Source organism: Sceloporus undulatus, chromosome 1 (assembly GCF_019175285.1).
Source record: "Sceloporus undulatus isolate JIND9_A2432 ecotype Alabama chromosome 1, SceUnd_v1.1, whole genome shotgun sequence".
In the NCBI taxonomy this organism is placed as follows: domain Eukaryota; kingdom Metazoa; phylum Chordata; class Lepidosauria; order Squamata; family Phrynosomatidae; genus Sceloporus; species Sceloporus undulatus.
The window spans coordinates 337,844,372-337,857,591 of NC_056522.1; the positions used below are offsets into that span (position 1 = coordinate 337,844,372).

Below are 13,220 nucleotides of genomic sequence, written 5' to 3' on the forward strand. Positions count from 1 at the left end.
ATTTGTGTATAGGCATTCAATCCCCACAGAACTTTTCAGGTCTAAGACAGTAAGATCCTTGTCTTGATTCAGCAACTGTGACAAATTACCACAGTTCTGTTCTTATTAGCAGCTTCTGTAGGACTAATTATTATGACTTCTATTTGGAATACTGTATTGTCCGTATTTGTCTGAAACTGTGACTCAAGGGTTTTATAAAAAAAGGAAGGCAAAACAGATTTTTAATGTGTGTGTGGTGGTGCAGGTGGAGTTATGTAAGAATTAGACAATGGAGGAACATGATGGGATGGAGGAAGGGACTTGCATGTCAGATGAGTTCACTGTATTAATTCACAAAGTGTTAGTAACTCTAACCAACCAGCAGACACAATGATCAGTGTAACATAACCCTCCCAAGATCAGTCAGCCTTTATTTTAATTAGCAAATATGATGCCACACTGTTCATTGTGGTAAGGCTGACCAGGTTACCTGCTCATCATGCACAACGGTTAACCAGTTTCATATTCTAAGAAGATAGTTTTAAATGGGTAAATATAGTTAGATTTAACCTGTACCTAATGCCTGCTGATGTTTTCTTTATTTGTGATTAAAGAGGAGGCAATGTGTGATTCTGAAAGCTCTTTTTTAATCTCTTATCTCAGTGATTTCCAGACTCTGGTCTTCCAGGTGTTTTGGACTTCCGCTCCCAGAATCCCAGACTATTGCCCAAGATGGTTGAGGCTTCTGAGCTGAAGTCCAAAACATCTGGAGTACCAGAGTGTGGGAATCACTGTTTTTATCTTAATGAGGAGAGTTCTGATGTTGCTTCCAATGGCCTTGAGATTCAATTTGCTATTAACTATACTTCTCTAATCTTCTCTTATAATAGAAGTGTGAGCTTTAGTCCCATATAATGCATTAAACCAATTGCAACATTTGTTCTTATTTTACAGGTTACAAGTAGACTTTATGTGGGTAAGTTTAAAATTTTGCCTGGAGGCTTGATTCTAGCTAAAGAATTGAGTTGAACTCATTTTTTCTTTGTTAAAAGTTACCGCATGTAGCTCTTACTCTTTTTAGGAAGAGAGAAACAGCTTGCCAGTAAAGTTGCTGAACTAATAGAAGACAAATGTAAAATACTGGAAAAATTAAGTCTCCGTAAAAAAGAGGTAATTTGGATTACTCCAGAATTTACATTTTTAGGTTTGGTTTTATTGTTTCCTGCTGTGCTTTTTAAGCTTTCCATGTTAATTTTAAGATTATTTGAATTTTCTGCCTTGCGTCACATAGTTTTTCAGTGGGGATTACTTTTGGATAAATATATATAGGACTGCAGCCTGCTAGTGCAGTCTTGTCTATGTTGTTGTTGTTGTTAGTATTATTATTATTAATTTTATTTACTTATATCCCACCTTTCTCCCAGTATAGGGACTCGAGGGAGCAAACAGCCCATTTACAACAATGAAATTTAAAAACAGTACAGAAGCATTAAAACTTATAAATATAAAATTTAAAAAAACAAACAATTTTAAAAGTTAAAATAGCTATGCATTAAAATGTAATGTGTTAAAAAACTTTATATACACCTTAAAAATCAGAAAAATCTGAACAACAGTTGAAGGAAGCCTGACAGCACAAGAATATTTTTATCTGCCGCTGAAAGGAGAGCAGGATGGGGCCAACTTGGCCTCTCTAGGGAGAGAGTTGACTGGAAGGTAGTCTCACTGATTGCAATAGGGCAGTGATGGCAAACCTATGGCATGCGTGCCAGAGGTGGCACTCAGAGCCCTCTCTGTGGGCACATGTGCCATCGCCCCAGCACAGAGTTTGCCAGAGTTTGTTACTAGAAAGCCAGAGGGACATGGCACTTTGCAATAAATAAGTGGGTTTTGGGTTGCAGTTTGGGCACTCGGCCTCTAAAAGGTTCACCATCACTACAGTAGGGCCTTCTCCCTTGCAAAGTATATTAAGGATTATAGTCTTTAAGTATACTATGAATGAAGGTTTTGTGTTTGTATACAGGGAAACACTGAAACATTAACACTTGAAATGGTTTTTTAAAGAAGATCTTGCTCACAAAAATGTAATTTCACATCAACGCTAGTAATCTAGTTTTCTATAAAGATTAGAACTTCATAAATCATACATACCAGTGCCATCAAATGACACTGAATTATGACTTCTAATAATGTAAAATAATAAGTAATGTCTTGCAATAATTGTCCTAATGTAACTTGTAACTGCGCTAATTGAACATTGGAGTGTTTTTTTCACTATGCATTAGAATATACAAACTCAGTGCTCTGTTTGATTTTCAAAAGAATTGTGATCATATCTCTAGCATTTCTTTTAAGCCAAATATATCTACTTTGGAGGGAATTGGTTTGGGGGATTCCACTGATGGAAAAAGGGGTTTAACTATTTCCCCATTCTTTCTGATTTAAATTGCACCTCCAATGCAGCTTTTTGTCACTAGGGAAAAACATAAAGGTAAATGTCTTAAGCAGCATCATAGATGTGATCATGGGTTTCCTAAGTACATGTTTACTTTGACCTTTAAACTCCTATTACTCTTTTAAGGTCACAACCTAGACTGGATGGCTTGTGGCCTATTCCAACTCGTACGATTCAATAATTTTAGTAGGGCTTTTGTTGAAAATGTGGAGGAGGGGGATGATGATGATGATGATGATGATGATGAAACCGCTGGGAGAGATCATCCGGAGACATGGGGCGCGGGGTTATCAGTACGCTGATGACACCCAAATTATCTTCTCTATGTCTCCGACTGATGCAGTGACTGGGGATGGCGTCTCTCCTCTCGTGGCCTGTCTGGAGTCAGTAATGGGCTGGATGAGGGAAAACCGACTCAAGTTGAATCCAGAGAAAACGGAGGTACTAGTGATAGGTTCTCCTGGTCCAGGAATGGCGGTGGTTCCACCTGTCCTGAACGGGGTCACGCTCCCTGTGAAGGACTCCATGCGCAGTCTGGGGGTGCTTCTTGACTCGTCACTCCACCTGACTGCTCAGGTGAATGCGATGGTCAAGAGCACCTGTCATCAGCTTCGGCTGATTCGCCAGCTGCGCCCATACCTGGCCCAGAGGGACCTAGAAACTGTTGTACATGCTCTGGTAACTTCGAGACTGGATTTCTGCAATGTACTCTACATGGGGCAACCCTTATACCAAACTCGGAAGCTTCAGATGGTGCAGAACATGGCAGCCCGGCTGGTCACTGGTGCCTCCAGGACCAGCCACATAACACCGGTTTTAAGGGATCTCCATTGGCTGCCCATTCGCTTCTGAGCCCAATATAAGGTGTTGGTAATTACCTATAAAGCCCTAAATGGCTTGGGCCCAGGATACCTAAAGGACCGCCTCTCCCCGTACATTCCGCCTCGCACCCTCAGAACGTCCGGGCAGCAGCTACTGAAGGTGCCTGGGGCTAGATTAGTCTCCACGACTCGGAGGACCTACTCCATAGCTGCCCCAGCCCTTTGGAACGCGCTGCCCACCGAGCTCCGCTCGTCCTCTACCCTGGCCCAATTTAGGAAGGATCTCAAAACCTTCCTATTCCAGCAGGCATTCCCTGAATAAATATCCTGTGGGCCTCCCTCCTCTTCCGTGGCCAAGAGGCTGGGCTATGGGGCATTTTACTGCTGTTTTGTTTTAGCTGTGTTTTTAACTTTGTATGTTTTAATATGTTGTGAGCCGCCCTGATCGGAGGAAGGGCGGCATATAAATAAAACTTTTATTATTTATTATTATTATGATTATTTCTTTTCCTCCACCCTCTCCCTATTAATCAAGCTTAAAATACAGCAACAAATAAGACATGTAACACAGTTAAACACACAACACCAATTAAAAATACATTATCAGTTAAAAGAGCATAACATTAGTTAAAAAGTACATATATTAAAAACAGTCAATTCATAAATTTGAAAAACTTCTGGATAGGCTTGCTGGAAGAGAATGGTATGTAATGCTGTTTTGAATTCAGAGCATATTCAGCTGTCAAATCTCTTCGGACAGGGCATTCCACAGTTTGGGGGTAGCTGAAGAAAAACTCCTCTGCCAGCCTAGTCCTGGTTGACTGAATTAAACCAGGGGTGCAGCTGGCATAACAGCCGAAGTTATTAGTAAACACTCCTGGCCATCCTGTCTGTCTGACCTGTCATTTTGAGCAAGGATCCAGAAGCATCCCCAAGCTGTGAACACAGTCTTCCAAGTGGAGTGTAACCCCATCCAGGACTGTTGATGTACCTCTAACCCCAAGTCAGGACCCTTAACACTAAACACCTCCATCTTGTCTGAATTCAGTTTCAGTTTGTTTTTCCTCATCCAGCCCATTATCTCCTCCAGGAATTCATTCAGAGGAGACACACTGTCCTTCCCTGATGCTGTTTTTGACGGCATGGAGCAGTGTATTTACATGTCATTGGCATTCTGATAATACCCTGCCCCATCTCTCCCAGCTGTTTTATGTAGATGTTAAATAGCATCTTTTGATATGCCATATAACAGATCTTTTTTTGAGGAGCAGCTATGCCCAAGCATGACATCATCTGGAACTCACCTGAGAGAGAGGACCAAAATCACTGGAGTATAGTTCCCCTGATTGCCAAACCTCTCAGGTATTTCAGAAGGATACCATGATTAATGGTATCAAACACCACTGAGAGGTCCAAAAAGCACTAAAAGGGACACACTCCCCCATCAATGCTCAGTAAAAAATCACCTGCTAAGGCGACCATAGCTGTCTCAGTTGCATATCCTGCTCTGAAGGAGGTTTGGAATCGGTCTAGAAAATCCAATCATCCAAGATTGTCTGGAGTTGGAGGGCATCTGCACTTTCAGTTACCTTGGCCAAAAAAGGCAGATTCAATACTAGTCTATAGTTGTTAAAAGTCCAGCGGGTCCAGGGAAGGTTTTTAAAGAAGTGGTCATACCACTATATGTTTGTTGTGTGGAAGCCAGTTCTGAAGTCCTACTGCACCAAAATTGTTAGACTTCTTTTGAAGATTAGCAACTATTTCATATGCTGTGGATGTAATAAACCCATATAGATGTTGCTTCCCTTTATTTTTCTCTGATCGGTGCGTTTCCATATTTCCTTCCATAACATTTGTACAGCCTCAATACCTTAGGTAGTTTAATCAATTATGATAATTACTCTACAGTCATGGTTACATTTTCTTGGTGACAAGAATGAATGTCTGGAATTATTGAATTTTAGGAAAAATGTGTTGTTTTTGTTTTTGTTATTAACCATCCCATCTTACCGCCAAATAATGGTACAGTCATTATTTAATGTGAAGTCGAAGGCTTTCATGGCCGGCATCCACACACAGTATATATAGACCCACTTTTTCCAGGCAAATATTCTCTGAAGATGCCAGCCACAGATGCTGGTGAAACGTCAGGAAGAAAATCCTCTAGAACATGACCACATAGCCCGAAAAACCCACAAAAAAACAATCATTATTTAGTTTGTACACAGTAGAAGAGTGATTGCTATATTAAAAGAAAAAAGTAACTGTTATGAATGGTTAGAATGCCACAGCAGTATAGCATATAAAAATGTGGTCTCAACAGATCTGGAAGGCTGTGAGAGAGAGGCTTACTGTAAACTCCTAATTTTGACATTATGCTTGTGGTTCTTGACCAATTTGGAACTTCGATTACACAAAAACTAAATTAATTGGGGTTGTGATTTCTTATTAATGAAATTAAAGAAGTCCCTCGTACAAGGGGGTTCATTTGGGGTTTTTTTGTAATTGAAGTTCCAAATATTTGTTCTAATCTTGACCAGTTTAATAATTAAGGAGATTAAATGAGTGTATGTTCTAGTGGAAGAATTTGAAGAGTATAGCTATAGCTTTTCTTGTTTTCTTGTTTTCCTTGGTTTTTGGTCTGATCTTAATCTGTTGTTTTTATTTTAGTACGAAGAATTAGAAAACTCTCTGAAAGATGCCAGCCTTTTGCAGGGGTCAACCACTACATCAGACCTTAAGGTAAATGTTGAGTGTCGGAAAGTATTGACATAATAATCAGTTTCATAAAATAGTTTCTGCTTTATGGCCTGAAAGTATGTTTCCTTGTTCAGTCATTCAGTTTTGTTCAATAGGGCTTATTCACAAAGATAGATGTACTGGATTATAATTTTATATAGGTTTGTTGTTGTTTATGAAGTACCTGTTGACTAAACTATATTAATACCTGTATTAATAAAATAAACTCATTGGTTGTTGTTAAGGTGCTGTGATTGAATGTTCAATTTCATCAGGCAAATGTTGAATCTAATCTCTGCTTTTAAAAAATGTATTCATAAAAAGAATTGTAGTCCTGTGTTTGCAGATAAGAGCAACAAAATAAAGAAAACGTGTGAAGCAATTTTTAAACAAATGAGGAGAGTATGAATAAAACCTTTGGGTGTGCAGGGGTTATTACTATGGCTAATAGAAGCAAATATGAAAAATGAAGCTTGTTATACATTAAATAGTATGATTTCTTTATGTTGGTTGGGTGCTATAGGCATGGATTTTTAAAGCATATAGTAAGCACATGTTTGAGAGTATAGATAATTTGAATTTTGAAATGATAGCTATCCTAATGCAATCTTGTCTATGTAACTGCTCCTGATGCTTCATTGGATAATTAAACGTAGCCAGTACTTGATTTAAATTATGCTTTATAGTTATAAACACCAACAGAATGTCTTTCCAAACTTGCTAATTTCAGAAAGCATATGAAGAACTGAGCAGCACAAACTCTGTCCTCAAAAATGAAATAGCATTATTAGAAAAAGAATTGAGAGAAGAAAAGTCTAAAGGATCAGAACTGGATGACTTGGTATGTCTTTCATTAAAAGCAATCTTATTCTGGAAAAAAGTATGATTATATTGCATGTGCTGTTAGATGTACCTCTTTGGCTCACTCTGATACGATTTCTTGTCATCATAATTAAATTTAGCCTGTCCCTAAGCATTAGACATGAACCTTCATGAATTCAGTGGTACGTCTTCCCAGGAAAAAATGCATAAGATTGTAGCCTTACCATACTGCCTTGTCCATATTGGCTAATTACGTTGGCCAGTATGTGTAAAGGCATTGGGCACTTATGCTGAACTAATTACATTGGTTTACACAGTGATGTCAGTGGCAAGAGAAAAAGGCTGTGGGTGCAGTGGTGGCAACGGAAAGCAGACAAATTTATAGTCACTGGGAGAGAAAGATTGGTACCTTTCACTAGCTTATTTCTCCAGTCCTAGCTTTCTGGGGTGCAGATGTTCCATGGCTGATTTGAGCAATTGCCCATCCCATGCCACCATTGTGTAATGGTCCATTACAATAGCATAGTGCATTAGCAGTATTTTATTCAGCCTTGTAGATATTTATTTTCAGAAGAGCTCACAAAATACTGTATTTAGTTTTCCCACATGCTCAAGTTGTACCTAGATATCACTTAATGGTATGAATCGTGGGGGCTGGCCATCTGTACAGCTGGAAGGATTTATTCCTTGCTCCAGGCAAGTGCATGAGTGGCTATCTGCAAAACTTATATTGCTTTATTATGCATAGTTAAATCTGTGTAAAATAAAAAAGTAAAAGAAAGAAATCATGCTTTCATGATTCAGAGATATAAGCATGTTAGTCTGTATGATCAGTATGTAGAGGTCTTGTTGTCTCAAAGGTGGTACAAGATCTCTCTACATATTGCATTCATGATTGGTACAGTATTCTAGCGGTAGTAATTAAAAAGGAAATGGTTTAAGTGGTGTTTTCCAAAGAAAAGCCTTTTAAATAAATATGTTTCACTAAAATGTTAATCAGCAATGATTTTGACAAAGCACTGTCAACCAAACATAAGGAAGTATTTATGAAAAATATTTTTAATGTCTTTCTAGATGGTTGAAATACAGAGAAGAGTGGAATATTCAGAAAATGAAGCAAAATCTATCCAGTCACAAATAGCTGAAGTAAGTTAACATTTCATATTTTTGTGCCTTATTACAGTAGTTACAAAAGGCACTATCACAATCTTGCACTTCACTATCAACCTTTTAAATTGATCTAGACATGTCTTATATATCTTCTTATATGTAGACAGTTCTCCACATATATAGAAATTATATACTCTTTGTGGCTAATGGATATAGGCTCTTATTTTGATACTAACTTGAGATTTTAGAAGAATTCAGCATTTCTTTTTGATAGTGGTTTAGCATTACAAATGATTCCATGCCAAAATTGCTCTTCTGTTACATTTATGTGAATTGCTCAGTTCTCTTCCAAGGATAAGGAAATGTCTTGGCAATGTGTCATGAAAGTATAATGCTCAGCTACATGTGTAGTTTGGAAGGAAGTCTCAGTGCCTTTGCAATGTAGTTCCAGTGATCTTTTACACAAGAAGAATTCAAGAACATAAATTAACATAAATGGAATTGGATTGCATTGCATTTGACTTAGGCCAAGACCACATTAAAAGTATATGAGATCAACAGAGAAAGGCTGAAGATATCTCTCCAAGATGCCTTAGAAGAAAACAGTCACCTTCAAGAAAGTGAAAAGCAGGTATGTTGTAAATATTTGGGCTTTTTTATTGGTTGTATAACTTCAATAAAGAATATAAAACAAAAAAAAGCAGGTAGATTTTTTCCACTTCTTCGTTTTGTATAATTTTATAGAAAGTTGTCTTTTGAATTTAAAAGATTAAAATATCAAGGCATTGGTGCTCCCTTTTAAGGTGTTATATAGTGTAGGGGTGAACAAGTGTAGAGTATGTTGGAGTTGATTTTTGCCCCCTCAACTCATTAGCAGTATGTCCACAACTGAAAATGGGAAAACTTTGACAGAGCCTAGTCAGATGTAAGCGGATCAGTCTTTGTGACTTTGATTTCTGCGGGAGAAATCAATTGAGTGCTTCATCCTTTATGGCAGCAGTGGCCACTGATATAACTTGGCCTCTTTTCAGAAGTCTTTTCATCCACTAAGTTCAGAGGTCTTGTGTTGGAGATTTTTGTTAGTGTGGGAGATTCTCAACAGAGTAATGAGAGAAGAAAAAACAATGGGAGGCGTAAAGGTTAAAGATCAAGAATATAAGTGAAAGGCCTTTACTGATGATCTTGTATTTTCTTTAGAGAATACTTTAAAGAGAATTGAAGCGTTAAATTTTACTTTAAAGGTATATGGAGAACTGACTGGATTTAAAATCAATAAGGATAAAACAGTTATTTTGATCAAGAATATGATGAAATTGGAACAAATATAGTTATCAGAGAAATCAAGATATAAGATTGATAAAGATAAATAATGGGGAGTAAATATTTTGAATAACAATTCTAATTAATTTCAAGATTATTCTGTTAGAATTTGGAAGGAAATTAAACAAGATTTACAGAACTGGACAAGACTGAAATTACCATTGTTGGGTAGAATCTCAATTATTAAAATGAATGCTTTGCCAAAAAATTTGGTTCTGTTTCAGACTTTGCCAATTTAATAAATGATATATAATTCAAAGGCAGAAAGATGTCTCTGGCAAAGGAAAAAACCCAAGATTTGGATTTAAAATATTGCAGGATGCTAAACAAAGAGGAGACTTAGGTTTGCCAGACCTAAAGTCATATTATCATGCTTGTTGTTTTGTATGATTGAAAGACTGGATTACGTTGAAAGATGGAAGATGGTTGCAATCGAGCTCAAAATTTTGGACTCAGATCCATGTAATGTTGAAGGACATTTAAAAAATAAAGTTCCAGTAGAGACCTGAATTTTATTTATTGGGAATGATGGAATGATAGATTGAAAAGAAATGTGGAAGGATTTTACAATACTGTATGTGATTACAGCTGTGAGAAATGTGGATGCTCAGAGATGGAAAGATACTGGCCCTGAACAGGCAAAACCAGGATAGTTTTTTTGTGGGTTTTTTGCGCTATGTGACCATGTTCTAGAAGAATTTCTTCCTGACGTTTTGCCAGCATCAGTGGCTGGCATCTTCAGAGATTTCTCTGAAGATGCCAGCCACAGATGCTGGTGAAACGTCAGGAAGAAATTTTTCTAGAACATGGCCACATAGCCCGAAAACCCACAAAAACTATGGATGCCGGCCATGAAAGCCTTCGACAAAACCAGGATAGCACAGGCTAAAACTGTGCTATTCTGGACCAGGTCCTAACTTGGATTGGTTTCCTGGGTGGCATCCCCACACCATAGACCCCATGACCTGCTGTCGCTGTGTGCCCATTACCTCCCTCCATCATTGTTGCCAGTGAGAAGACCCCCACATCTGATGTGGAAATGGAGTGCCTGGCTCAGATCCACTGAATTGGCGTCCAGTCTGCCAGATCCTGGCCCAGGGCTTATGACATGTGTCATTCAAACAGGACAGTGCAAGGCTGGTAGGGGAACACAAGCCTTTAGGTCTGTGCAGACAGCCTTGCTGTTATTTCAACTCAAGAAGATTCATTGGTGAAGATATACAAGCTTGCTGAAATGGACAAAGTGACAGTTTTAATTAAAGAAAAGTCTTTGGTTCATTTTAAGAAAAATGGGAATATTAATTTTTTGAGACAGCAATTTATCAGTTTTTGGGTTTAACAACATAATATAAAGATAATAGCAGTATGCTTAAAATAGAAATATAATTTGAATATGGTGCTTAGGAAGTTTAGTTTGAATTAAAAGTTTTCACTTGGGGGAAAGTCATATATGTAGTGATAATTTCATGAACTGACTTGTCTGAGTGCCCTGTGCCAGAGAAGCAGTTTTCACTATTCCCAGTACCTCTGGACCAGTGACATCTGGAGATGGTGGCTGTGCTTTTAGAACTGTTGGTAAAGGTACAGCTGTTGCAGCACCATATTGTGGCACCAAGACTTTTATTTTATTTTGGTGGAGGTCCAGAACACACTGCAGAAATAATCCAGTTTGAGGCTGCTTTAGCTGCCCTGGCTCAATGCTAGGGAATCCTGGGAACTATAGTTTTGTGAGACACTTAACCTTCACTGTCAAAGAGCTCTGGTGCCACAATAAACTACATTTCCCAGGATTCCTTAGCACTGAGCCAGTGACTGAAGGTTTTTGATGGAAGGAGTTTCAAGAGGGTGTTTTATCATTTTGGATTGTACTGTTTTTAAACTGCTTTTAATTATTTATAAAGTATATTTTAAACTGTAATTTAAAATTCTGTTTTAAAAAAATGCTACATTTTAAACTGTAGCTTAATTCTATTTTTATGGTTACTTTGTGTGTGTTTTTAACTATGGTATATTGTAATTGTTTTAATTTGTAAGCCATTGAAGTCCCAACCTGGTGAAAATTTGGGATATAAAAGATGATAGCAATAACAATACAGTCCTTCATTCTCACGGTTTTGAAACTCGCATCCCTCGCTTATATGCGAGGGACAAATGGAGGGGGAAACAATGGGGCACCTGCCCAAAGCATGTACCTGTGTGCCATTATTCAAGCTAATGGGGCGACTGTAATATTAAGAATAACCATCATCTTGGTGAATCTAGGGGGTCATCAAGGGCTGCAAAAATAGCTTTGGGCCTTGCATGTGGACCTGGAACTCCACTTGCCATTCAAGCCTTTAAAAAACTTACAGCTATTATTTAATTGTATTGTTATTTAATTATATAATTTGTTATCAAGTACCGATCTTGCTAAATTTTATTTTCAGCTATTACAAGAAGCTGAAGGATGGCATGAACGATTGAGTGAATTAAATGAGCAAACAAAAATGTTTCAATGTTCTAAAGCAGATATGGAGGAAGCTCTTAAAAACAAGGAAAGTCAAGTCAAGGTGAGAATCACAGAATCATGTGTTTGAGCAATAGTGACTGGAATTTGCCTATTCAGGTTGGTGCATTGTCTTCCAGTAGCTCATTTTAGGTGCTGTTTTGTGTTGAGGGGATTTCTACTTGCACAAGAGGATTCCCTGTAATCTTCTCCATATCTACTCCAGAGAGGCCCTCCATTCTTTAAAGCAGATTGGGTGGGCTCACATGTTATCCATGTGTGCTACTGTGTGACATAATATTGAATTGTTTGGTAGGGTTAGACCAACTTTTTTCAACCTTAAATTTCATGCTCTTTAGTGGTGTGGTAGATAAAAGCCATTACAATATATGCTCTCATAGTTTACAAATGGCTGAAGGAATGTAGAATTAGCCATAGCAGCTTCATTTATATACCGCTTCCTACTGAACTAAGCAGTTTCTAAGCGGTTTACAACTGTAAGCTAATTGCCCCCAACAAGCTAGGTATTCATTTTAATGACCTCAGAAGCATGCAAGCCTGAGTGGAGCTTGAGCCCTGGCTAGTATTAAACTCTCAACCTTATGGTTGTGAGTGAGTGGCTGTAGTACAGGCATTTAATCACTGTGCCACCAGGGTGTGGTAAATTGAAGGAATGGGAATACCTATGAGTAATTAACTTAGGTATAGATACATGTCTAATGTGATGTGGGATACAGTAGGTAGCATACCATTCATCCTAATGCACTATCAAGAGATGAGTACAGTACATTTTAAAATGGCAGGATGCCCAAATCCTGATGGGATATGTGTCCAGAGGCACAGTAGAATCAGTAAATATGTATATAATGTATTCTCTCCCCCCCTCCCCTTTAAATTCTTCCTGAGTTTGGCCTTTCCCATTAGAATTTCTCCCAGATCTTACCACTTAGTACCCATAGATCCAGTGGTGTCATGGGGGGGGGGGTGCAGACCACACCAGGAGATACCTTAAGAGGGGGTGACAGCACTGCTCCTCACACATCTGTCTTTTGTCAGAAACAGGCTGTAATATTCGCCTGTGTTCCTTTAAAATGCTGAAGAAATGGTATGAGTGGTGTGAGGCTCAGTGGGAGGAGAAAGGAGAGGTCCCAGTTTTTAAAAAAAAATTAATTGTTTAAATTATTATTTTTTATTCTTTTCCATTAAAAACATCATCTTTTACCACATGAAACTATAGCCCCATAGAGACAGGCCAAAGTAAAGCTGCTTCAGGTCACTTTGGAGTTATGCTGTTTAAATGATGCATGCATACTAAGAGTCCGGAAGCCGCGCCAAAGCCACGATCCAATACTAAGGACTGGAGCACAGCTTTGGTGCAACTTTTGGACTCTTAGTACGCATGCATCATTTAAACAGCATACCTCCAAAGTAACCCAAAGCAGCTTTATTTTGGTCTGTCTGTATGGGGTCTATGTTTACATAAATACAT

General features: G+C 38.2%; 1 protein-coding gene across 12 annotated transcripts in view; it reads left to right on the forward strand.

The window, feature by feature from the left end:
• MIA2 (MIA SH3 domain ER export factor 2) overlaps nucleotides 1-13,220 on the forward strand; it is a 95,914-nt gene that overhangs the window by 28,684 nt on the left and 54,010 nt on the right. For all 12 annotated transcript variants that reach the window (XM_042438311.1, XM_042438320.1, XM_042438289.1 and 9 more), the window contains 7 exons: nucleotides 934-955; nucleotides 1,061-1,149; nucleotides 5,926-5,997; nucleotides 6,725-6,835; nucleotides 7,891-7,962; nucleotides 8,453-8,557; nucleotides 11,673-11,795. In XM_042438311.1, the coding sequence (XP_042294245.1) occupies nucleotides 934-955; nucleotides 1,061-1,149; nucleotides 5,926-5,997; nucleotides 6,725-6,835; nucleotides 7,891-7,962; nucleotides 8,453-8,557; nucleotides 11,673-11,795 (594 nt within the window). The remainder of the gene's footprint in view (nucleotides 1-933; nucleotides 956-1,060; nucleotides 1,150-5,925; nucleotides 5,998-6,724; nucleotides 6,836-7,890; nucleotides 7,963-8,452; nucleotides 8,558-11,672; nucleotides 11,796-13,220) is intronic.